Source organism: Chelonia mydas, chromosome 18 (genome assembly GCF_015237465.2).
Source record: "Chelonia mydas isolate rCheMyd1 chromosome 18, rCheMyd1.pri.v2, whole genome shotgun sequence".
Lineage (NCBI taxonomy): Eukaryota > Metazoa > Chordata > Testudines > Cheloniidae > Chelonia > Chelonia mydas.
In genome coordinates this window covers 19438074-19464544 of record NC_051258.2, presented here as the reverse complement: position 1 = coordinate 19464544, position 26471 = coordinate 19438074, and the positions used below count along the sequence as shown (strand labels likewise).

The window sequence follows — 26471 nt, the reverse complement described above, 5'->3', positions numbered from 1 at the left end:
GGTGAGGGATAAAGAATGAAACCTGGCAAGCTCAGCCACACTAACCTTGTATTTCCCCCACGCTCTGAGGATGCCTGTGTGCTCCTGAAAGCAGCAGGAGTGACCGAACTGGCAACTGAAGGACCCGCAAGGCAGCAGCAGTGCCGGTGTCCCTTCTAACACAACTCACCTTGGACATGGAGGAACCGAGTGCTGCAAGGCCAAACTTACTTCCGTCTCCCGGCTGACATGGGGGGGAGGCACCAGCGCCGAGCATGGCATTTGGGATGTGGACACCTGGCAGTCCACTCCCCATACAGCCACCATAAATGCCAGTCACTAGCCGCCTGCACTTGAACAAAGAGCTGAAGTGACCCTGACCCCAAGACACAGCTAGTTTAGCCCCACAAATGCCAAGCAATTCTTACCTTACAGATTTGCCATGGGAAGTCAGCCGCTCCTGCCAGCAATGCCTGCATCAAAGCAGGCCTCCTCCAAAGCAATGCAATGACTGCCCCAACAGAAAAGCAAAAACCTCATTCGCTGCATGGAAAAACCCCAAACAGGGGGGGACTGGTAACCACTTTGCACAGGTTTTGAAACTCCCATTTCTATTTAATACACATTTATTTCGCTCTCTGGGAGAATATCTACCCACTCCTGGAGTTTTCCCCCCTTTGACATTTCTGAAGGATGCATGCAGGCTGCCAGTCTAGCTTGCCTGAATGGCTATGTATTCCTTTGACGGCGTGATGTTCTACACAACCCCTCCAGATACCCTAAAGTAAGTTATTAGCCAGACTTCCTGCTGAGTAGCTCCAATGACATAAAACCAGCAAACCCGCTCACCGCTCAGAACAGATCAGGAAGTTTATTGGCTTAAATACTTGCTACATACGATATACAGCAGTGTTCACGTCATCTGCGTAAGTAACAATTACAGGCGCAAGGTGCTGGAATTCCACATTGGAGCCTTTAGCCACATTCCACATTTCATGGACAAAGCAGACAGACAATCTCAGCCCCACCGATACACACACGTGGCAGCAGTCTTAGAGTGGTGTGGAGTATTAGAACGGGCTCACAAAGCCATGCAGGGCGTGAAACACAGCACTGTCGGCAGCAGGCCTTGCGCTGCCCCCCCACAGCATGGAGGCCAGAGTAATTTCAAACATATTTTCCTACTAAAACCAAGAAAAACACAACATTTAGGAAGTACAGAGAACTGGAAGGAAGAGAGGGGGAGCCAAAGCTTTAATTCTTTCCGTAAGTAAAACTGATGCACCGGGGATGATTTGGGGGGTGGTGGGATTCCAGGATTCCTTCAAGTAAAAAGCTTCACTCAACACAAGTGCTTGAAATGGCAGAGCAGGGTGAGCTGCAGGAGACCGCCCAGCGAAACTGTAGAGTATGAACCATGCCCAGTGGGATGCTCACTGCTCTCTGCACAGCTAGGGACGATCTGTTACACGAACTGGCTACAAAGGCTTTTGTTCCTAAGAATTCCAACTCCCAAAGTGTTCCTGGGGCGGGAGGTCACATACAAGTTTCTTCCTGGTCAACCCAGGCCCCTCATCCAGACTTATAAAGAACGGCGATTGGCTCAGACAGTCCTACATCCCAGCCCTTCCCCGCCTTCACTGCGTTTGTAAAAAGAAGCCATATTAGAAAACAAAGCACGATATTTCATTTGTCTCAGACTGCAAAGAGGGAGCAGTTTGGCTGCAGCCACATTACCATTCCCAGCTTTGAACCTCACTGCAAAACAGCCCCCCAAAGCTCTCAGAGATCACACCAAAGGGTAATCAGACTGCCATGGTTTGAGTATCAAAAAATTAAGTTGCTCATTCCTTATTCTGGTTGGTGGGGGGCGGGGGGAAGAGGAGTCTGGAAAGTCTGACTGTCCTGAGAAATCCTCACTCTCATCAATACGTAACAGAGATGCTGGTCTGTAAATATGTCCCTCACATCATGGCAGAGACCTTCTTACATTCACAGAATTTAAAGGCACTTATGGGCCCAGCTGCTAAGAGAGAAACTTCATTAAAAAAGGCAACCAAACCTCCACCAGTGCCCAGAGGTCACTACTTGCAAGTTGTTTCACATTGGCGATGGTTGGAGATGGTTTTTAAGGACAGGCTTTCATGCCGCAGCCCGGACGCTGCTTTTAACAAGTAAAACTAAAATTTAGAAACAAGTTGTGAGGTGATATGGGGGAGGGGACGGACAAAGAGGAGAGGAACCTTGGAGACAGCGTAGTGCCGAGAGTATAAATGATACATCCTAATCATTGGGGAAAATAGAGATTCCAGGTGCTTTAGGTGACTATAAGACTCTGAGCCTCAAGAACTCCAGTTCTGGGGCTGTGGAGGTGAAAGCCTTTTAACCCTGCAATGTCCCCCCAGGTGCCAGCCCCCCTCACAATGGTCAAGGCTTCCTCATTGTATCGGCTTCAGTTCCCACCGCCCTCGTGGACTCTGTTCGGCCAATAGCCTGGCTGGGCTTCCTGGAGAAATACTGTATGGCCAGCAGTTCTGAGCACAGCGACTCTCTCCTGCTTTCTCACACGTTACAGCCGTCTGCCGGGAGCACTCGGAGGGAGGCACAGAGCAGCATTCAAAGGGGAATTCAGGCATCCTTCGCACCTCTCTAAACCTGCCCTGGGTTTTCCTGGAATCCAGGCTCCCAGACAGAACACAGTAACCAGCGCCGTAAATACTGTGCAATCAGCCTTATCAAAGCAAGGTTACAACACAAAGATTACATGGCACAATCCTCCAGCGACTCCAAACTATTCACATCCTCCAGGCAGTCTGCATCAGCCACAGGGCTGGCTTAGATGATATTTCCATGAAACAGCTTGCGGGGGGGGTGGGGGACAGAGGGAGGAATGGATTCAAGTAAGCCAGACTCAGTAATGAGCCCACTCCCGGTCAGACAGAGGCCGCAGGTGGGTTTGAAAGGCTGCCTCTGTTCCCAGCTCTCGAGAGCTCTTTGGTGGGCTTGGCTCACAACCTGCTCGGTGTGAGAAACGCTGGTGGCCACACAGCCAAATGGGAACCTCCGAAGGGAAGCGGAGCAGCTACAGGTTATGACAGATTTTCTGGAGCAGCAGCACCGACCAGAGGGAATTCCCATTACAGCGGTTTGCCTTGTACCCAGGCCGCTGGCTAGTTCCAGTTTTTTCCTCACTCGTTAGCTCTTTCCTTACCCCGTCACCTTCCCCTTAGCGTTTACTCAGGGAGTTGATGGGGTCGGGTTGAAAAGGAGGGAGAAAGATTGCAATGGATAAAATTAATCCGCCCCTCTCTCTCCAAGCCTGACCTGCAGTCATAGGGTCACAAAGCTGGCTTCCAGGCACTCTTCGTTCTAACCCCTGAGAGGACTCCTTGCTGTAGCCTGACTGAAATGGCCCTGAAGCCTCCTGGACTCTCAGAAAATGCATCCTCCCCCGGTAACATCCAGCCCAAGACACATGCCGGCTGAAAATCCACACGAGAACGGGTCGCTTACGTGGGGAAGCATCGCACCAGTTGCTCCGCAGAGGGTTCGTTCCAGGCCTTGGCACAGCCTCCTCCGAGGCGCCGGGAACGTGAAGCCTGGAGACTCAATGCTGTCTCGGTGACCACTCCCCACGAAGACTCAGCTGGCCTTTTCGAACTTAGAAACACCCTGCAGGACAAATCCCAAACCTCTCGTGCAGGGTGCACACTGAGCACTGGGTAGTTTCTCCTACGCTTAGTTAGTGTTAAGAACGCTGGAGAGCACTCGCTGCCCACCCCCCTTCGTCCCCAAGCCCCAGCTGCGAAGGATTCACCCTCTGCATGGGCGCAGAATCACATAAGCAGCCTGCCCTGGTTTAGATGAAGCTCAGACTTTCAGTGGCTCAGGTCACTCCATCGACAGAGCCTCCCCAACACTCCAGCCAACGCAGAGCCAGACACAGCTGCTAACCATCTACTGAAAATGAGGACAGACTATTCAAATCACTAAGAAGGAAAAATATCCATTTTATAGATACACATTTATCAAACCACACCTGGACGTGTTCCCCACAATACAGCGGCTGCAAAGAACCCCTGTAACCAAACTGCTGTATCTTCCCCTAGGGTCCCCAACAAGTGCTTGCCCCAGGACTAATAGCCATAGGCGATGGCAGAGAGAGAATAAAGGTGAATTGGAGACACAAACTGAAATATCTAACTAAAGCCCCAGCTCCACATCTGAATATTTCAGAGACGTCTCTGGGTTGGATTTCAAAGCAAGAAGCCATGGCTTTAAATTCCATGCAGCAAATTCCAGCTGATATTAGAAAACCGTCCAGCTGCGTATGAGGGGCCAGGGCAGATCAGACGATGTGAAGTAGCTCCTAGGGTTGCTGAAGTCTTCAGAGAGAAGATGACACATCCTGAGTGCATGCACAGAGGTTACACAGTCCCTCTCTCTGCACAAAGCGCTCAGGTCTGAGTCAAGTTAGTTCCTCTAGAGAGCGTTTTCTTAAAAGGAAGGGAAATGGAGTTTGCTCCAAAGATCAGCTGCGTGGGAGACACACCGAGGGCATCGGCGGGTCTGGACCACAGACTTTCCTCTCCTCAATAGTCTATGGGCTCAGCCGGCTTGCAGCTCGTGGCCTTATAACTGGCTCACTCCAGAGAAAGAACGTCCCCCGGGGCCTGGGACTCACACGTCCGTCTCTATCCGCAGCCGCTCCATGCGGCGGACATTGCTCTCCACAGCGTTGCGGTTGGTGATGTGCTGAGCGCACGACTGGGGAAACCAGCCTCTCTCGCCGTCTCGCAGCCTCTCGCCCAAGTACCAGCCTAAGAGAGGGAGTGAAGCTCTCAGTTAGACGGGAAAAGAGAACACCTAGATGGTGAACACAAACAGTCTGCTCCAAACCCCCCCACTCCAGGGCACCAGCCGGTCATGAACTGCCCAGGGCCTGGAAGAAGCTGCCCTGGCTTGACCCACACTTCCAGGATCCCAGCTCCATGGCAGGGACCCTGGGGTAGCCCACACGTGGAGATCCCTCGAGTTTTGGACCCTGGACACCCCAGCTGTCCAAGAGAGCCTTGCCTGGGAGCACACGACAGAGCATCCAACCCAAAATGAAACTCTTTCATCAGAAAGTTTCTGACCAGCTCTAGTCATGACTGCGAACGACACAGCGGGCTATGGGTTCACCTGGACATCTAGCTGCTGCTCCAGACAGCTCCTATACAGTCCTGGCATATTCACTGGGTAACTCGGCAGCGTCTGCCATCCCCGGCCCTCATAGCACTTCCCACAACACCTCCACGAGGTGGAGCCATTCTTCCCATGGGATTGACGTGGTGAAAGGATGGGACTTCCCCAAGGTCAAATGGCATTCCGGCAGCATCAGGATCTGAGCCCAGGGAAACCCGCTCCAAAAAGTAAGAGGTACCTTTTCAGAGCACAGGTTAGGCTCCCGTCTCCCCATAGATCACACTCCCTTCCCAGAGCCAAGAACAGCACTCAGGAGTCCTGGCTCCAAGTCCCCTGCTCTAGCTTCCAGACCACTCTTCCTCCTCTGCTTGTTCCCTCAGTCATGCCAAATCACTTACCATCCTCTTCGTCGAGGACCAAGACGACATCCGCCTGCTGCAGGAAAATCTCATCCGTCTGTTTAGCCAAGTAGGCCCTGATTATCTCCACCTGTCTCAGCTCTAGTTGGAGGAGAGAGAGAGAGAGAGAGAATGCGGAGACTGAATGAAACGCAAAGCGCAGCGGGACTGGACAAAATGCCGGATGATGCTATGGGGTCAACTGGACCCTGCAGCCAAACACTCAGAGCTGCAGTCACAGGTAGACGGGAGAGGGCTGGTCACAGAGCGGACAGGCCCTGCTGCATCACTGCCAGCTCCTAAGGGACGGGAGGCCCAAGGCACAAGACAAACAGCCTTTGCTCGCGCAAGGAGAGCTGTAAAACGGTGCCGAGATGCAGGTGCAGATGAGCAAGTCCAGAGCAGATTCAGGTTCCAGTGACGGCCCCACAACCACTCAAGCTAAGCACTCAGGCACCAACTTCAAGGTGCTGCTCACCCCACCCACATCTCTGCTCTCGTTCCTCCTGTACCCCGCCCCATGGGCTCCCCAGCCCAGTCTCCACTTCACAACCTCCCTTGCACTGTTCCCCAGCCCTTGGGGCAGCCTAATGCTCTGCTCCAATCCCACCGTACACCCACACCTGCTAGAAGTGCCTCTTACTTCTCTCTGCACCTGTGCTCAGCCCCCTCTCTCTGTCCAGAGCTGGGCGCGGCTGCAAGCTCTCAGGGCAGCGTGCACGTCTCCCTGCGAGCCGGGGCGGAGTCCCCTGCTCACCCACATGCGCTAGCTCTCAGCGAGCTAGGAGAGGGTAAATCAGCACTGTAGCTGCAGTGGCAGGAGAGGCATGGCTGAGCCGCACCGAGTACAGACTTGCTGGTGGCAGGAGAGTAAATACTCAGCATGGCTCAGCTAGCAGAGCTCGACGGCGGCTACGGCACTGTTGGGACTCACGCGAGCTCGGCAAGGGCCGGTGCGCACACAGGTACGTAAGCGGGGGAAACTGCACCACTAGCTCATAGCATGGATGGAACCTAAAAGCTGACACTGCACTATAGATAAATGATTACAGGCCTAGTAATATTTGTGACAGTGCTTACAGCAGATGTAGGCAGAATTTTGGGGATGAGCCCTGTGGAACTTGATGGTTTTGACCCCAAACCAGGCAAAACGTGGCAAGTTTGGGTTTTAGGGTCATTTGATCACAAATCTCAAAGCAAAGCAACAAAGCAGCAGGAGGTGGCACAAACCAAATGAGTGGAACAAAAATGTACCCATTTCCAGTGGCTCTGGTCCTACCCTTTGCTCTTACTGGCAAAGCTTTGGACACGACTTCTCTATGATTTGAGCTGGTGAAGTGTTTGTTACCCAGGCTGTTCAGAGCTATGGGTCTTTGGGAAGGTGATTCACAATGCTGCCAGATCTCACAATTTTATCACAAGTGTCGCAATACCTACGGGGTGGGAGATGGGAAGGGGGCTCTGAAAGCCCCAGCTTCTGGAGTCATGTGATTAGCAGAGAGTCTCAGTTTTCATTTAAAAAGTTATTAGCCCTTGTGGTCATGGAGAAAAGCCTGAAAACAGGATCTGAGTTAATACTAAAAACTCAGAAACCAGGAAGTGGCGAACTCCCCTGTCCAGCATTTATAAATATTTTTAAAATCCAATGATTTTTAAGCCAGTCTCATGATTTGCCTGGGGCCCTGACATAAATTTTCAACACTTGGGGCTGGCAATGCTAGATTCATAACAATCAAATCAACTGCAACCATTTGAATTACGTGCTCCAGAGACCATGCACACAGCTGGTGGGGCTAAACAGAAGTTGGAGAAAGAAGGTTTATTTTTATTTGATCAGCTTTGAGCTTTTCATTTGGCAGATAATTTCCCCCCCGCCCCCTTTCCATTTCTGAAGAGCTTGGAATTAACACGACATTTTTGTTCACTTCCTGGTGTATTCCCAGACAAGAAAGGATTTTGGAGTCACAGGACCATGCGAGTTAGCAGCTGCTGAGGCAGAGCCAGCAGAGGGAGCAAAAGTCTCCCTTTCTCTTATTCTATTCGGAAGAGCATTCCTCCTCCAAGGAGAACCATTTCCTTTCCCTTATTTAGCATCCCGCCCCACCTTTATAAGGAGCTCACAAGCCAATGACAGAATCGTAAAGGGACAGATTAGAGTTAACTGCGGCTCTTGAGTAAAAGGTCTGATATCTTCATGGGAGGCAAATGCTGGTAGCAGGAGAACATGCGACAGATTAGAATGGGTCTCCCAACAGGAGAATTAGACTCTTTCATATTTAATACATGCACGTCCACAGCACAAGCGAATCCCTTGGAGTCACAAACTTTCCAATCAGAGACGACTTTGACCTTTGGAAGGAGATAGTTAGTCCTCAACCAGGGAGAGTCGTACAATAATTAACAGACAGTGTGCAAGCTACAGACGTTAAAAATAAACCTTAATGACTGAGGGCTGGTTATCAATAAAGTTTTACCTCCTTTACTAGCCACTTCATCTGTTTTGTTTTCTCTGTGCATCAGAGCAGTGATCCAGCGAGCCCGGTCACTCCTGTCAAGAGTTAAAGACCTTGTTATGTGCAGGTAACAAGCGTGGAAATACCTTGCATTAGAACCAAAAGGTTCTGCCAGGCTGTAGAGAAGATAGAAATACTGGTCTCCTGCACATGGTAAATTCCAGCAGCCCTCTCCCAAAAGAGCGAAGCATCTGAAAGATGCAACTTTAAACAAATAATTTAATCTCTATGAAGCGGGTCTGGACTTTATTCTCTGCAGGCTGACACAGAGAGATGCAGCTTTGAAGCAGAAGCAGTGTAAGAGGTTGCTGAGTATCTACAGGACTGCGTCACGCATTAATGAAAAGATGAGGTGAGACAATAAAGTGGTGGAGGCGGCTGAAATATATCCCCAGGGTCAGAGGCAAGAGTTTGGGGACTCCCAAAAGAACCGTCGCTTCTTGTGAAACAGGATCGAGTCTAACAGATGAAGGCTGATCTTGTCAGGATAATGGGACCATGTGCCATTTTGACCTAAGAACAGCAGGAAGTGAAAGAGAAAGACAAGTCTCCATAAGAGAGAACAGGGTTTAGCAGCAGCCAATGGAAGTTACTTAGGGCCCAAGGGGAAAGGGAAAGGTAGGTCGATAAGGATAAAAGAGAAAGCAAAAAGGAGGCAACAGCTGATGGTCTAGAGATTCCAAAGCAGGGAGGGGGAAGCAAGGCTGGAGACCTTGGGAAAAGAATTTCTCTGCAGAGCTCAACAATTTGCAGAAGACAAACAGGGAAGAGTTAAGGCAAAAACTTATTTCTGTGCTATGGGGGAAGAGAGGTTTTGGTGGCCTTTCTAAGGTATTTATTCATGTGCTATATGATTAAACATGTTCTCCTCTCCCCACCCCATCTTGAAAAGATTGAGAGAGAGAGAGAGAAACAGCATTTTATTAAAAAAAACCCCAACAACAAAAAAACCCCACACCCCACCCACAATCCAGGAAAAAAAAAATCCACAGCCCCTCTGCACGTTTAGGAAGGAAGTCCACAGAGCAACACTCACAGAGACTCTGCCGACAGCACAATCGTCTCCTCCTTCCCTTCGCTGTTCCTCTTCATGATCACTCGAAACGAGTGGCCGCTACACGGGCCACGGGCTGCACCACTTGACCCCGGCTTCCCAGGGGGAGACGAGGGACTGTCAAGGCTTTCAATTTTCTCCACCATTATCTGATCCAGCTTGGCATAGTCCATAACTGCGTAGCTCTCCTCACTAGAGGCAACAAAGCGCAGCGGGGTTAGAACCTCCCAGCGCTGGGCATGCTGCTCACTTCCAGAGCCAGGAACTCGGTCTTGAAAGCAGCTTCCCCGAAGGTTTACCAGAGCCCAGCAAATGCCAAGACACACACAAAGCTTAGTAGTTCCATCAGGCCTTTTCTTAGCTCATTAACTCCTGCCTCCCATCAAGGCCAAGTGGTTGGGCTCTCCGATAGACTTCTGCTGGCACAGCAGGGGCTGAGGAAGTGGGATACAGGACCAACGTAGCTGTGCTGGCAGAAGCCTCAAGGGCAGATGCCATCATGCCAGCAAAGCTGCTGCTACCGGTTCTCTATCCGAACTTGGCTACTGGCTGTGGCTGGACCTCAAAACATAAGAACGGCCACACTTGCTCAGACCAAAGGTCCATCTAGCCCAGTTTCCTCTCTCCAACAGTGGCCAGTGCCAGACGCTTCAGAGAGAATGAACAGAGCAGGGAAATCAGTGAATGATCCATCCCCTGTCGGCCATTTCCAGTGCCTGGCATGTATTGCATTCCTGACCATCTTGGCCAATAGCCATTGATGGACCTGTCCTCCATGCAGCTATCTCATTCTTTTTTGAACCCTGTTCATAGAATATCAGGGTTGGAAGGGACCCCAGAAGGTCATCTAGTCCAACCCCCTGCTCGAAGCAGGACCAATTCCCAGTTAAATCATCCCAGCCAGGGCTTTGTCAAGCCTGACCTTAAAAACCTCTAAGGAAGGAGATACTTTTGGCCTTCACAACATCCCCGGCAACGAGTTCCACAGGTTGGCTGCGTGTTGCATGAAGAAATTCTTCCTTTTGTTTCTTTTAAACCTGCCGACTATTCATTTCATTGGGTGACCCCTGGGTCTTGTGTTATGTGAAGGGGTAAATAACACTTCCTTATTCACTTTCTCCACCCCAGTCATGATATCACAGACCTCTATCTTAATCTCTCCTCACATGGAAGCTGTTCCATCCCCCTCATCATTTCTGTACCTTTTCCAATTCTAATATCTTTTTTGAGACAGGGTGACAAGAACTGCACAAAGTATGCAAGTTGTGGGTGTACAATGAATTTATACAGAGGCAATATGATATTTTTGGTCTTATTATCTCTCCCTTTCCTAAGGCTTCCTAACATTCTGTTGGCTTTTTGTGACTGGCACGGAGTAGATGTTTTCAGAGAACTAGCCCTATGTGTTGAGAAGCAGCATGATCCAGGGGACAGGGCACTAACCTGCTGGATGACCTGGGCCAACTCATTTCTCTCTCTGCCTTGTTTAGGCTGTAATCCCTTTGCTGCAGGAGCTGTCTGGATCAGGCCCTTGACACGTGACTAACACACAGACCATCACAATCCACCATGTCCTAGAGCCAATAGCAGAGTGTTTGAGACAGGGGCTGGTTTGATTTTGGCTATTGGCAACCCAGAATTCAGTTGCCAACTGAGCATTTAATCATGACTTCTTCTTCCGGGATGGTGAATTTCTCAAGCCACCATGGGAACTGATGCAGCATTCAAGGGCATATAGTCCATAATAAGCCGAGAGAGCCATGGAAACGGGCAGAATTGCAGAGAGATCCCCACCCAGAGAGAGAATTCGCATTTCATCTCCTCAGCATGTGCATGTTAGTAATTACTCGGGAGCAGCAGTTCACTTTAACTCCTCTAGCAGTAGACCGTGGTGTGTTATTTCCATATAAATCCCATCCTCACCTGTCCACAGCAGCAACAGGATTCCAAATGGAAACAGACAAAAGTGACCCCAAAAGACTTTAAAGGCTGGCAAACACGAGAGACAGAAACATCCAGAAGGCAGAGAATTTAATCAGATCTCTGTGCCAACTGGGGGAGTGAGAGGAAACCAAGGAGTCAAATTATAGAAAACTGTTTAAGAAGCAACCTTGCAGGGCTAATATTCCTCTTTACGTGGTGCCAGCTTGGCACAAATGGCACCAGAACGAACCAGAGGGAAGGTGCTTACCTTTGGTGAAATGAGCTTTGCAAGGTTATGTAGATAGCTAGATAAACACAGCCTTGCAAAGAGCTCTCCTGGAAGTGCCATTTTTTGGTCAGGCAAACCAAATATTAAAGTCTACCCCCATCTTCTTTTAGACTGTATGGTCTTTGGGGAAAGGACTATCTTGCTCTTGTGCCTGTAAAGCTCCTAGCAGAATGGGGCCCTGATCCACGACCAGGGCTTCCAGGCGCTGCTGTATTATAAATATCATATGAGACCAAGTCATTGTTGTGCCCAGGTGGGTAAGTTTTCATACTAGCTTTGCAGGGCTGTGATTTGGTGGTCATGTTTTTACTTTAAATTCCAAAGGCTGGCTATTGTCTTCCTTGTCCTCTCTCATTCTTGACATTGTGTGCTCTGCTTAAATTTTGAGGGAGAAGTGGTTTTTTTGTTTTGTTTTAAGATCATCACTGCCTCTCCTCAACCGGGCCTCTGAGAGCAAGCAGTGGATGCCAGCTGCATCACGCTGGTTTCACTGCCCATTGTTAGTGCTCCCGAATAGCTGGGAGCAATAGGTTCCAGCAAAAGGGCCATCACAATGGGGTTAATTTGTGTACCTAAATTGCTCCTATTTGATGACTTGTAAGCAAAGGATTTGGTCAAAGATCCAAAGTTTTAAACATTCTGTTAACAGGAGAGCTTCATAGCTGCAGGCTAAGGAGCGTCTGGGACAAAAGGCTTGGTGCCCCCTCCTCCTCTTTGGTGAGCTCAGTAATAAAAGGGCAGGGATGACTGCTGTCCTGTAACGAATGCATTTCTTGCCCTTTTTTGCCTCTAACGTTGATCAGAGAGGTTCAAGTGACAGCACTGGAGGGTAGAGCCACTTCATACCCAGCGAGACAGGAACAAGTTTCTACCCACCTCACCCCTAACCCATAACCTGTGGAGAGACATCACTGGGGTTTTTGGTTCGGAGCCAAACTGAAAAATCCAGGGGGAAAATATTCAGTTGCATTGGACCAGAAATAAATTTTTTTTTTTATTTGCTTGGTCTCAGGCCAAGCTAAACATTTTGTTCAACCTGAAATGATTCTGCTCCCCTCTCCCCCCCACCCCACACTTCTTTGTTTTGCATCGTCTTCAGGTGCTTTTCCACCTGTGTGTGTGTGTTTTTAAAATGAGCTGTTGTGAAGTGAGACATCAAAGTATTTTGAGCTGGCTGAAACAAACCATTTAGACTTGCCTCAAAAAACCTGCCCCACTCCATTCGCTCTGGGCCCCAATCCCACAGGAAGCATCTCAGCAAGAGGGGGACGTGACCCGTTCAGTCCCTGGCTTCTCTGCCGAGGTTCTCAACAATAGCACCCTAGGGAGCGCCAGCTGGAAGGGGGTTGTTTTGGTTTGGTTTTTTGAAATAAGGACACCCGTCGTGCTGGGGCTGGAGCAAGGGCACCAGCTTGCTTAACGACACAGGTGTCAAACCACAGTCAGACGGCCAACTGCGCTCACGATGGAATGGATTCAAACCGGTGATGGGCGTGAATGCTCCACCTCTCTCTGTCATTCTTCTCAACCACCTAGTCGACTAGGGCTCTAGCTTTGCAAATACACAGACAGACATTCATGAGATCATGCATCCGATGAAGTGAGCTGTAGCTCACGAAAGCTTATGCTCAAATAAATTTGTTAGTCTCTAAGGTGCCACAAGTCCTCCTTTTCTATTCATGAGACAGTAATTTACCACCAGGTAATGCACCCTCAGTGCTACTGACTGCTTCAGGTGAGGCAATTGATAAAGTCTCTTCTTACGAGCTCAACAAGAAGAGACCATAAATATCCTCCCTTACCTTTTCTTCTTGGTTACAATCAGGACGTCATTAAACACAAAAAGGTAGCAGTTAGCCCGGCCAAAACCTTTGCGGAAGATACCAGCATCTTCTGAATGGGAAAGGGAGATCTCCCCTCTTTTCAGCAGCCAGCGGGAAGCCGAAATCAGTGGGAAAGGCTGCAACAGAACAAGAAATGTAGTCAATTTTGGGACATAATAGCAACAGTAAAAGAAGAGTCTGAAGTGATCAAAGGTCTCCTATTGCATTGTCAGTGGAGAACTACGCAGCCATTCTAAGGCCAGATGTTGAGAGCTGGGCTCTTTGAAAAAAAATCTGGACTTAACTTGGGCACTGGGCAATTCTGAAAATCTGGCCTTTAGTGAGCTAGTATTGAAGGAGTTCCCTGGTAGAACAAGAGACAGCTATTTTAGCTACATGAAACCGTCCCCAGGCCATGCAGAGTGACAACAGTGACTTCATTTCTCTTGCTCCTCCCACCAGTGGGATTGGCCTCAAAAGAAATTCTTTTAAATGCATAGCAGTTCTTAAAGTAATTAGTCCCACCCTTCTGTTCTGATCTCCTGACTGGTAGTGTGTACGGAGTGCCACCAGGTTGACAGCGCTCTTGGCAAAAAGCCCAGAGATCCAATATTGCGTGTTAACAGTTTGCATCTTCAATTTTAAATGGTAGTAAAAGAGACGGCTAAACAGCTTTTAGATAAACAGCTTTTGAGCGAGAGACTGTTCACTCAAATCAACCAAAGTTCTTGTTTTAAATGACAGCAACAATATAAAACTCTTAAGAGACAGACAGATTTTCAATGCGAGCTAGGTGCCTAACTCACTCTGGCATTTTAGTAATGTTCACTAGGTGCCTAAATACCTTTGCCAATCTGGCTGCAAGTATTGAAAAAGCTGTCATCACTGCAAAGCATAAGAAGAGAAGCCCAGGGCACATTTCCAGCAAAGAGGACTCCTCACCTTGATCTTTCCAAACTCCAGGTGTTTCTGAAGTGTGTACATCTGCTCGGTCCTCTCCATCGTGTGGGCTCCCTCATTGCATTTCTTAACTAGCTAGAAGCAGAAAGACAGAATTATCCCAATGCTTCGCTTGTGTTCTCTTTCTACACAGTGGACATAATTGGACAGCCTGGAGTTCTTCACTGCCACTAAACTGAGGCATGAAGTGAGGCAGGAGGGTTGGAGATATGCACCAGAGATGTAAAAGTTTGGAAGAAGAATTGGTTTGCTACTTTAAAGCACCCTCTTTTCCACCGGAGCCGTGACAGGCTTGCAATGCTGGGCTATTTTTGCCTGCTCTCACCAAGATTTTCCAGCCTTTACTTCCTCTCTTGCTGGAAAGCAAAATAAATGCAGTTCCCTCCCTCTGCCTTTCGCCACGCAACTCCTGGCAACACTGCCTAGGACTCAACTGATTTAAGGGTGACAACAGGCAGCAGCCACCCTTCCTGCTCCCCCCTTCATGGCCCAAACATGCCTGATCAAAGGGGATCCTAGAAATCTGTTCGCCATGGAAAAATGCGGAATATGCGATTTTAAAGAGAATCTTTAATATCTGCATTTTGTGAAAAAATAAAAACATATATTAATTATTAACTAAATTTTACAGAGAGGACCAGTGTCACTTATTCAATGCACGTAATCTCCCCCTCTTGTGGTTGATTTCTGAATGCGCTTTAAATTTACATAGCTAAACATACTCTAATAAACTGCTTCCAGCCTATAGAGGTTACTCAACGGTGTACAGGGGTTCATGTCCAATTTCATTTCAGCCTCCAGATGCGAGTAACTAAAGTTATGAAAAAAATGCCAAAAATCACCCCTGAAGACTGCGTCACTGAGTTTGGCAAGGACAAATTTCACATTGATGGTAGTGTGCCATTCTGTACTGTATGCAGCAAGGCTGTACATTACATTCAAAGGCAGACATAAGAACAGCCATACTGGGTCAGACCAAAGGTCCATCAAGCCCAGTATCCTGTCTCTGACAGTGGCCAATGCCAGGTGCCCCAGAGGGCGTGAACCTAACAGGTAATGATCAAGTGATCTCTCAATTGTGGAACACATGGAAAGTGCTAAACAAACTGAATGAAAAACGAAAACAAGAGGCTGAAACAGCAGGGCCATCGACAGCAGTAAAGAAACACTGCACTGGGACTGGATCATTCTATTAATTTTATTTTATAATAATGACTAATGGCACTGGTAGGCTTAGAATTTGCTTAAAAATTGTAAATATATATCAATAAAACATTGTGCTCAGCTGATATCTATAGATATTGTGGCAAGGGAAACTGAAGTTCAGTGTTTCATTTTAATTGCGGGCAAACAGATTTTTTTATTGGAGAATTTTGGTTATATCACGGAAAACTAGGATCCCTGCTGATCAGCCGGCCTTTCGTCTCTGTTCTGGACAGCTAGCAGCTACAGGTGCTTGACTGATCACTCCTTTGCTCCCAAGCCTAAAGCCTATATGATTCGGCAACACTAGGACAGTTTCAGTGGAGTCAAACTCTGCGCTTTCCCTCTCCACTCACTATTCCCTCCTCTCCTCGGCCGGACTGCCATCTGACTTCAGGATATCTTAGAGCATCCTCTCAAATGCTACCAGATCCTTCTGACTCAGGGACCCTGGGCTGTTCTGGAGCAAGGCAGTCTGCTTTTCCCCTCTTCTCGCCTCAGACACAGCGGTGAAGTGCTCCACCTCCCTGCAAAGCCATCCTGGGAGGCACTGGGTGGAAGGTCCCGTTTTAGTAGCTGTCTGAGGGAGACCGCTTTACAGACCACAGGGAATGTGAGACGAGTTGTTAATTACAGCGGAGAGCATGCCCCCTCGACAGTATGCAGCTTCAGACTACAGTGCTAGCGGCATCTCTTCCACTGACAGCTTCCCTTCAGTGCAGTTAAATCATGCACATGTACACCCCCACCCCTATCACTGGCTCACAGAGGCCAGAATACAGCAGCCTCTTAGTGTGGGGGAAGAGGCTACTTTCATACTAATGGCAGGAAGGATCACAATTCTGTGTTTGGGCAGGGGGGAAGAGGTGCTAAGTCTTTGATTTATAATGTTGAAGTAGTGCCAGAGGGGAATCAGATGCCTCTAGCTGCGTAGAGCAACAAAAGGGTAAAGGCAACTGTAACTCATGTGGCTGACTGGTGAAGTCCTCGCAGCCCCAAGAATCAGGTCTCCTATGTATCACGTAAGCACGGCAGGTCTTCTTGCAGCGAGGCAAAGCACCTGCAGTTTACTACTGGACAATACGTACAGCTTCTTTCTTCCTTCCAAAGCTGCAGATGCCTCACCTTGCTGATGGCTTTCAGGGCTTGGGTGGCAGCTTCATAGGCTGTGCTGTACACGTTGGTTTTCTGACAAACCGTCTAGAAGGTGGAGAGAACATTAGAGGATCCTTCCAAAACAAACGTGAATTTAAACTGCTTTGCTCTATTCCCCCACAGGTTCTAGGATGTGGCAAACCCAGGGTCCTCTCCCGGATGGGAGCTCATAACTAGCTCCTGGAAGTGAGGGAGGGAAGGATGCATGCAACACTGAGGGAATTATAAACAAAACCAGGAGAAGCAATCATTTTGCTACTTGGAGGCATCTTCTCCACTTGGCCTCTTGGTGTTTCTTGTAGATGCTACATAGGGGCCGTAAAGAAAACAAGGATATTAACATGTTCTCGTCCCTTTGCAGAAACTAGCTGTGTTGAGCAAAGCAAAACTGGCTCCTCCCCCCCCCCCCCCCCATTTGAGGGTTGCTGGATTCAGGGATTGCACAGAGGGGATGAATCTTTCAAAGACTGCTCTCTCCCGAACTTCCTCGTGCACATCACTGCTAGCCCAACCAGGGGAGCTCCTGGCTTTCCCCACTGCATGACCTAGATGCCACACCCCCGGTGCTTTTTTGGGCATTGAACAGAGTCTCAGTTTTGCAGACCATTTCCTGTCCTAGGCCTTTGCACCTCCCCCCTCGGGGCAAGGCAGCGGCATTAGACTGTGAAAAAAGTAATTGAGGAACCAGGGCAGAGCGATAGGGATGAGAGACATCATAAGCCACACAGGGTCCTTCCATAGCAGACTGCGCATTGAAGGAAGTAGGGAATAGGGCCAACCAGCATTCTGGGCTGGAGTTCAACCTCTGGACAAAGATTCCGGTCAGTTTCCGAACCGAACCTCCCTTGCATAGCTATAACGCCAGCCAAAGACCGCCAGGAGGCAGGTCTCAAGTACTCTGCTGTGCTAGATTCATGGCAGGGCACAGTGGGATCAATGCACTTGGTCCCTTTGAAAGGTGCCAGGGAATTCCACTTGCTTATTCTTACTTACGTCCATAAGCAGGGGCAGGCGTGTTACTCTTTGCATGGGCAGGATGAGGAAGGAGCTCATGGGCAGGCCACCACACTCTGGCTTCCTCTCAATTTGTTTCAAGGCCTCTTTAAACGTAGCATTTGTGTTTCTAAAATGGGACACAAGGATCCTCCATTAGGCTTGGGCTTTCCAGACCCTTCATGTGCTAGAGAAGCTAATGGCCCAGGCATGACGTGGGCTCTCCAGGGTTTCTAACAGTTGGTTACAGCACCCAGGGAGACGTTAACAATTGGGACACATGCTTGGTTCAGATAATGCCTGTATTAATCCCCTTGGAGCTTAAGAAAAGGCACTGGAGACACTCAGTCCTCCCCACGGGTGATTATATCAGTACTGACATCGCAAGGGACGACATGACCTTGGCATGAGCCGGAGAAAGCCTGACTGTTTGGAAAACACAGACATCCCAGCGAGGGATCCTCGCTTCCAGGCTGGGGTCAGAGCCCCTCCACAGCCACGAGTCTCCAGATCCAGGAAGGGAACGGATCCACCCTGAAAGCACTTCCCCTCAGGATGTTGATAATTTGTGAGTGGCGAGGACATTCTTGGATGCCATTCCTCCCCCCTCGTTACACCACCTCTGCTCACACAGAACAAACAATCCCAAACAATCATGCTATTGCTAGCTGAAGGTAGGTCCCACAGTCACTGTCCCCACATCTAGCCTTGAACAGCGAGCACACTGCAGCCTGGGGACAGGCATGAATTCCTTGAAAAAGGAGACATCTGAGTTACAGGAGAATTTGCTGTGGGTGACTCACTGGCAGGAGTGCAAAACTCATGGAAAGTCGCCACGCGTGGCTCAGCCTGGATTACTACTGGCTAGTTACAGACCCCAAAGCCCTGCTGTGCAGCAATAACTCACAGAAGCTTCTGTAGCGTCCTTTGCTGGTAGACTTCGTTGGAGCAGTAGACGACGTAAGGGTTGAAGTGGTTTGACACGTGATTCTCCAGGATGTCGCTGATGTTGGGGATCAGTATATTTTCCTGGTGCCGCTTCTCCAAGTCCTCAAAAAAACTGACAAGAACAAACACACACAGGGCGATTGGTGGGGTCACAGGAAGCAGACTATGTGTGTCTGCGTACAGGGATGCTCTCTTACCAAGTTCCCTTACCAAGATCTGCTGGCTCGCCACTTCTTTTGTCTCATAGAACTTCTTACTCATCCCTGGATTCATCTTGCCTCTCCCCATACCAATGGCTTTCCATTCAATGGACTTCGCTCCCTTATTTAATGTCCTGTGGTCTAGAGACTTTTTCCTATCAGTGTTATCAATTCTTCCTCCAGTGCACCTCCTCCTCACAGTTCAGCTCAGGAAGAAAAAAAAACTAACTAGGCTACAATATCTGGTCCAAAAGCCAAGGCCACTTCTGATTAAGTGGGCGATTCACAAACACCTGGTAGAATAGGAGGAGCTGGGCCCACCTGGCTGTGACTACCCTGCATGAGGCTGCAGAGACTAGCAAGGGCTTGTCTACATGAAGAAACTGCCCAAAATAGCTATTGTAGAATAGCTCCCCACGTGGATGCTTTGCTCCAGAATAGAAGTCCCTTTTTTTCCTAGAGTTAGTGTGCTTCCGAAGCAGAGTAATTATCCTGAAATAAAGTGACTCCTATTCCGGAACAGAGGGTCCACAGAGGGAGCTATTCCAGCATCGCTATTCTGGAATCATTTATCTCATAACAGCTATTCCGGTCACTTACCCTGTGCAGACAAGCCCAAATTCTACCAAGGCAGAGACAAGTCTGCTCCCCCCAATGCCTGCGTTCCATTAGATTCTCGGCAAGCTGCCGAAGCGTCCTCGGGGAGGGTGTAACATTTGGGCAGACCAAGCTATAAACATCCAGAGAGGACTATGACTCTTCTCCCATGCTATCAGAGAGACACCCTGCCTCAGACATCATGCAGCACCAGGACTGATTTCTCCATCTACCTGTGTACTATTTTAAGGCAGATCTGCTACCATGACAGCCAGAAAGCTCGGATTAAGACATAGGAGGAAATCTACTAGGGAACCAAGATTGACTCTTTCCTTAGAAGGGACTTTAAAAACAAAAAGCCAGCCACTCCCAGCAGAGCTGTTAGAAGCTGCCTGCAGGGAGGCAGGGAGCTATGCATGTGGTGAGGCCAGCAGGACAGTGTAACTCTAAACCTCCTTTCTATGTTTCAGCCCCAGGGAGGTGCAGCTCCTGGGTGTCAAGCCCACAGAGTCACTTCCCAGAACAAGCAGGTGTCACATGGGGATGTGCGTGCAATCACGGGGGATTTTATATGGGCCTAAAGGAAACAGCAGAATGCTGGGGAGGAGCATGCAGCGTGCCAAGCCGCAATTATCCTGTTCCCTGCTGAATCTGCCTCTCCCGCACATACCTCACCCCGCCACAGGGCGCAGAGAGGGGAAGCTTCCCCAAGTGAGAATCCGGAACGCCTGGCCCAGGAGAGAAGGGAAATCTCAGAGGCCCCCGAAGCACAGAGCCAGCTCAGCACAGCCACGTGGCCAGCACGTGAACAGGGAGAGGTGATAAGAGGGGCTTAAGCCTCAGCATCTGAAATTTCCTCCCAGGAATAGTTCATGGTCCTAAATATCAGACCTCACTTCACAAGGGACATTCCCTAGACCCGCTCAGACAGACTCCACAGGAACACATACGCACGGTTCAACAGAGAGACAAGCTCGCAGCCCCAGCATCTGGAATTGAATCTGAAACTCCCCCAAGCTCAGACGTGGGGTTTGGGTTCGAGCCTCTAGAGGCGTTACGTGCACACTGCCCCAATCTTAGAAAGGGATAAGCCATCACCCCCGGCGCTAATGGAGCGTAACTGGGATTCAGTGCCTCACGAGGGCCGTTCTTGCTCACATGGTCACCAGGTTCGGGTCTGACGCTTGGCCACCCAGGACAGGGGAGGCCCTGGCAGGCCTCAGTCTATCCTGATGTATGCGCACGCACGTGTTAATTCAGATCTCCAGAGACCCAGGAGCTCCATATAATGAGCTCTCACTACAGGGCTCATAGCAGAGAGGGGAGGCTTTGCAATAGGTCTTAAAAGAAAGAGCCCCAAGCCAAGAGCACCTGGGCCATGCATCACATTACAGTCAGTCAGCACGGACCTCGGGGGAGGAGAAAGCCAGCAAAAAGCTTCCATACGCACACAGAGGGCTTTTGGAAAAAAGTTAGGTTCTAACTGACAGAATGATGGATTTCCCTCTGCCCTGGGCGACCCAGCTCGGAGCAGGACGGTCGGCTCTGAGCTTTGCAAATGCCTAGAATTGCTCTGCAGCTGGACACAGATCCACTGCTCAAGGAGAACGAGGGCTCTGTTCTCTCAGCACTGCAGACCCGAGGCCAGACGAGCTAGTGCAGCATACGAGAGACAAGAAATTCCTCCTGGCCCATACGCACTGAGGGAAGGGACCTCCCTGAAAGCAAGGTCGGGGGGGGGGGGCACAGATTAGCCCGTCCGCCCGCTGAATAATTATGTTTAGCTTTTATGACTTTGTTTTAACTGGTTATTGCTCAGGAAGGTGAAGCAACGATTTTTTAATCAGTGACAGCAATATTGCTTATGATACAGGTCCTCTCCCCTCCCAAGGGCCAAAGGAATCAGCCCCCCCGCTTTCACTGAAGGGGAGCCCAAGGCACACAGTGGTTAAGTGACTCACCTAACGTCCCAGAGTTGGGATTAGTACTCCAGAGTTCCTGGTTCTCAGTCCTGTGCATATCCCTCCCCCCCCCCAACAATTCTTCATGTCAGTTGTTTGAGGAGTAATTTTATTGCTCCCTCCCTGCCAAAACCCTCTCCAGGCCAGTTCCGGCCCTGCTCTCTCACAGAGCAAGCTGTAAGTCAGACATTCACAGAGCACCCATCTCCTACAGGTTGCAAGCCCCTGGAACGCCCCCAACACAAGCTCCCAGGTCTTGTCGAGTCTTTGGCCCGTGCTTGCCTTTGTTCATTTTTCACACAGCCCAGCTCGCTGACAGCCAACAAGCTTTAGGTTCAGCGCAAGGCCAGAAAGGTTCATCCCCTCCTCAAGAGCAGAGGCCAAGCCGGCATTGGCGGCTTAGGGATATAGCCGTTTCGCTTTCGGCAGCCTCTCAGCGAGCTGAGGCAGAACAAGCACTGGCTTGTTGGAAGGCTCCCAGGCAGCCTCTGCTCTACCCGCCACTGTCATGTCTAAACTCGCCCAGGGCTTTGCCATGAGATGCACCCATGCCTGCGTCACTGGGCCAGAGAGACGAAGGGAGAAGACACCCCACACAATTTACTTTTACAACTTACAACAAGGCTCTTCTAGGGCACAAGGATGAGAATTTGAAACCAGTCCAGAGAGCCCAGTGGAGTCTACGCAGGTTTGAGTGCAGCTTTAATCAACAGGACCTCCCTACCCAAGGACGTGAACTTCACCAGACAACCCGGCACTGCAGAGCAGCAGCACCAGGAGGCCTTGGGCTGCCTAGTTCGAGGAAGGGACTGTGTGCTCGTCCCTGTCTGCACAGAGAACACAACACTGTAGACACTAGCCACACGAACATACTCACGGTGCTAGCTCCCCGGTATGCCAGTCAGGTGGGCTCGGCACCGTGGCACAGGGGCTTAGCAGAGGGGAAGGGGAGGCAGGAGGGTAAATGGTACGTTTGCTAACAACAACAGATTACACGCAGACCTATGGCGGCGCCCCCCACCCCCCCAGTTGTTCCTTCATTTAAATAGGGAGGGCAGCCAACCATGGGACACAGGGAATTCCCGATCACTCAGGGTCTTTAACTCAAGACTCGATGCTTTTCTAAAGCATAAGCTGCAGCTAAGCAGAAGTTATGGGCTGGATGCAGGAATCACAGCGTGAGGGTCTCCGGCCTGGGCTATGCAGGTCAGACTGGATGAACATAATGGCCCCCTCTGGTCTTAACATCTGTGAAAAGTCCTGGTGCCAATTCAGCTATTTCTTGGAGGGTGGGGCAAATTCTGGTCCCTGCACCCCCCACCAACAGGGACCCCAGTTCTCTTGGCCAGGGAGCCTCCCCTCTCTCTTACCCCTACAGTGCACGAGCTGCTGCCGCCAGGAGTTGAGTTCTTAGACTCCCTGGCGCTCCAGTGTACAGGTGAGCCAGGTTGTAACACCACTTGGCCCAGCTGCCCTCCATCTGTACAGAGGGGCAGCCAGGCCAAGGTTCAGTGGTGCTGGGACCAAGCAGTCAGAGCAACACTCTAGACCGCTCCAGCGGCAGCTGTACTGATTTAGGACAGGACCACTGCTTAAAAGGGGTTGGGGTCAGGCCCCCACAGGGCTTATGGAACTTTAAGCAACTGCAAAAACCGGGGATGTGCGCACTCCCGTCTTCCCCTCCCCAGCACCCCGACAGGCACCAATACTGGGTAGATTTTCCCCATGCGCTCCCCTCCAAGATTTACCTTTTGCTGATGCTCAGGATCTCGCCGATGTTGGAGAAGAGGTGATGGTGCTCAGTCTGGGTCATTGTCTCCTTCAGCTCTTCGGATTTCATGAAGTGACCCACCAGGATACCCAGGCTGTGCAGGTAGGAGTATTCAGAGGTGATAATCTCAAAGATCGCCTGATCAATGGGGCACAGGGGGGAAAAAAACAACAACATACCCATGAGGACTGAAACATCAGAGCAGCAATCATTCCCATAGACAACGTGAACGAGTGAAGCAACATGATGGTGCAACAACTACACACACGTTGGACTGTAAGAGGCTAGAGAAACTTGACACTGTGGCAGTGTCGTTCCACGGAGAGGCCGGAAGACCTCAGTCATTGATTGAAACATAGCAATGGTCACCACCAGCAGTAGGTTCACTAATGCATCCGGTAGTGCACCCAAGAAGGCTCTCCTAGGACAAGGCTCCCGTTAACCTAACCCCAGCTGACTGACGGAGCCCTCATGTATGCATAACAGCTTCTCTCACCTCTTGCCTTTTGCGTTCCTCTGGGGTTATTCTTGCTAGGATGCCTGCTTCCTGCACCTGAACGACAGAGAAAAATCACGCTGAGCGTGAAGGGCAGTGCTGCTCCCAGCACCAAATACCGAGTCCCACACGCAGGCTGGGAAAGCTATCACAGATGGTGCACCATTGCCCAAGGCATCCGGCAGGGGCTCTCCCCAGCCTCCTGCATTCTGTGGTCTAAGGATGTAAGAGCCAACATAGCAGGTCAAACACCCAACCTGGCACTTTGCCTCCAGCAGCAAACAATGGATGATTCAAAGGAGGATTAAAATCATTCCCAATGCATGTGGTCAACGGTGAAAAACTGTATCCCGGGACAGATTCTTCCTGACCCTTGCAAATAATCGGATTGCATCGGGAGCATGAGATACAGCTACCCCAACCTTGCAGGGTGCTATGGTAGAGTAGAACCTCTTGGTTTGAGAGTTATCAGGTCACTATTTCCACAACACCCTTGGCCAAAGCAAACACTGAAGCAGGTACTAGCAGTTGCTAAACTGGCCTGCCGGACAGCTGTCAGGTGTTAAACTTGATTACTGGGTCTTACATGTGACTCTCTTGGAGGCATCTCTTGAGAAGTTTAATAATTGTAATGGGATGGGAACAGGCGGTGAATAACCAAACCATGAAAACAGACTTGCAGCCTGGGAGGCAATGACCCTTGGAGGTCATATTCTAGTCCAGGCGAACAATGAATCATGATTTTCATAAAGATTTATACTCTCCTATAGCAGCCTTTACTATTATTGGGAAGTGTAAAAGGCATTTGTTTTTCTCCTGATGTGACCCCTCTATCAAACAGAAATATCAAATAAATGAGTTTAGGAAGCTTTTGGGACGGACGGATACACGCACATTGGATGCTGAGGTCTATCTGGAATGAGAGCCCAGGGACCTGGGCTGATAACCAATTAGACGCTAATATGGATCTCATCTGCTTTGGCAAGGAAAGTGAAAGGGATTTTCCTTTACTAAACCTTTGACCCGCGATCAGCTCCTTCTCTGTGAAGGTTTATGAACATTTACCTTTCCTCCTGCCAGCCACACCCTGAGGCAGCCGCCCCATCCTACAGCTGGGTGTACTCAGACACTTGCCCATGTTGACAGAGCAAGCCAGTGACAGTCAGGAACACTGACTCTCAAGCCCCCAGCCTCGTGGTGTTAAAACCCCATTTAATTTGGTTGGGGGGTGGGGAAAGCAGCCCTACCCCTGTGGGTCACATCCATTTCCTGGCTTAGCAAGATTTACACAGACTCAAACCCAGCTCTGAGCCAGATTTAAAAAAAAGTGCTCATAAAACCTCCCCAGCCCCTAGGGAGATTCGCCTGCAGTGAGCTCCAAGTCTGGTTCAAAGAGAGAAAACAGCAACCTTCAACCCAGATACATCTGCTCCTCTGCGCAACGGATCAAGCTCCTTTCTGCACATTAGTACAAGCCCACACCATCTACGCAGCCCTGCTCGCCCCAGCCCCACCGGCAGCAGGGGCGCACACCGTGGGATACTGAAAGAGAAGGAAAACCAGAGTCCAGGACTAGAAATCCCTCTGGTAGTTTGCCTGGAGTGAGCGGGAGCAGCAGCAGCGGGCTCTCTCTGGCACGCCACAGGGAGGATTCGAGGACAGGACAAAGTGGCAGAGTGTGAGGCAGGGCTCCTGCTCCCTACCTCAGGTAGCTGGCTCCAGGTCACCTGGGCGGGGCGATAGCTTTTCACCACGATGGTGGCAGGAGCAGAATGCTCCTCCACATTGGAGTCCTCCTCCAGCAAGTCATCGTCTGACTCATGGTTGATGGAGTTCAGCCCTCTCTCACGGATCTCCTGATAGAGCCGGGGCTCTGGAGGGAGGACACGAGCCAGGAAATTACACACGGACTCTGAGAAATAGCTCCCCTTCCCCCCAGAGCCCACCTCCCCCACAGCCCTTTCCACAAGGGAGGGGAGGGGAGAGACCACAGGGACCCTGCATTTGACAGCCTCTGGAAGGTCCAAAGGAGCAGGGTCTCCTCAGCTGGGGCAGGATCCATGGCCAGGCTGGGATGTGGCACAGGGGCAAGGGAGAGTGCCGGGGAGAGGGATGAGATGAGAGTGCTGAATGTAACATGGCAAGGTCAGGGGGCCTCTCTGGCAAATCGGGAGCCTCAAGGCACTTAGAGAAAACATACAAAGGGAGAGTTTTTACAGAGGAGACATTTACATGCCCTACAACTGCTCTGTGCAGAGCTGGAGCTGAGGGGAAATCCAGGCAGGGACACACTGCAGCAGACAGGTCCTGCTCCCAGGAAACAGGGTCAGGAGCACAAGCAGCTGCTGGGGTCTCAGCTCTTCGTAAACATACCAGAGAGAGCGCGAGCACCACGGAAGTAGTTAATCCTCGCATCACCCTCAGCAGGAAGGGCAATGTTGTGGAGTCCATTTTACAGGTGGGGAAATCAAGGCAGAGGGGGCCAGTAGCTTGTCCTGGGCCAGAGGCGGATAATGTCAAACATGGCAATAGCGCTCAGGAGTGCCTGGCTGCATGGTGTGGGCTCAGGGCAAGCTTCTTTCAGAATAATGCTCAGGACCACTGGACACAAGCTCAATGCCATCTCAGATGAGATTCTGCACCAAGTAATTCAATTATTTCCAGAGTGCCACCGATTCCTAGCGCTCCGCTGAATAAAGAAAGGCAGGTTCCCTGCCCAGGCCAGCTTGCAGTCTAGGTCAACGGTTAAAGGCAAGAGCAGAGGAAGGGGATGAGGTGGACAAGCAGGACGACAGTCAGATGATGCAGTCACACAGGAGGCTGGTGCACACACCTTGGTTGTTACATTCCCCCAATCCCTCAAGCGTGAAAGTTCATTGATTTGATACGATCAGTGCTTGGGTCAACCCCTCCTGCTTCGAACCCAGGAGCAGCGAGCCCCATCCGCTGGGCAGGCTTGTTTGTATGGCTCATTCCCACAGGGAATGCTCAGACCACGACCCTGGCTGTTCTCTCAGACCC

At 50.2% G+C, this 26471-nt stretch overlaps 1 protein-coding gene across 4 annotated transcripts in view; it reads right to left on the bottom strand.

Annotated features, from left to right (window-relative positions):
* Positions 1-3972: 3972 nt before the first annotated feature.
* ARHGEF16 (Rho guanine nucleotide exchange factor 16) overlaps positions 3973-26471 on the bottom strand; it is a 37304-nt gene continuing 14805 nt past the window's right edge. For 2 of the 4 annotated variants that reach the window (XM_043531543.1, XM_037881100.2), the window contains exons 4-15: positions 25154-25323; positions 23451-23507; positions 22932-23092; positions 18385-18537; positions 17478-17607; positions 16455-16529; positions 14109-14201; positions 13146-13303; positions 9114-9323; positions 8039-8112; positions 5565-5666; positions 3973-4799 (exon numbers count right to left, since the gene is read on the bottom strand). In XM_043531543.1, coding sequence (XP_043387478.1) covers positions 4660-4799; positions 5565-5666; positions 8039-8112; positions 9114-9323; positions 13146-13303; positions 14109-14201; positions 16455-16529; positions 17478-17607; positions 18385-18537; positions 22932-23092; positions 23451-23507; positions 25154-25323 — 1523 coding nt within the window. In that variant the 3' untranslated portion in view covers positions 3973-4659. The remainder of the gene's footprint in view (positions 4800-5564; positions 5667-8038; positions 8113-9113; positions 9324-13145; positions 13304-14108; positions 14202-16454; positions 16530-17477; positions 17608-18384; positions 18538-22931; positions 23093-23450; positions 23508-25153; positions 25324-26471) is intronic. The other 2 variants (XM_043531544.1, XM_043531545.1) reach the window with 1 other exon arrangement.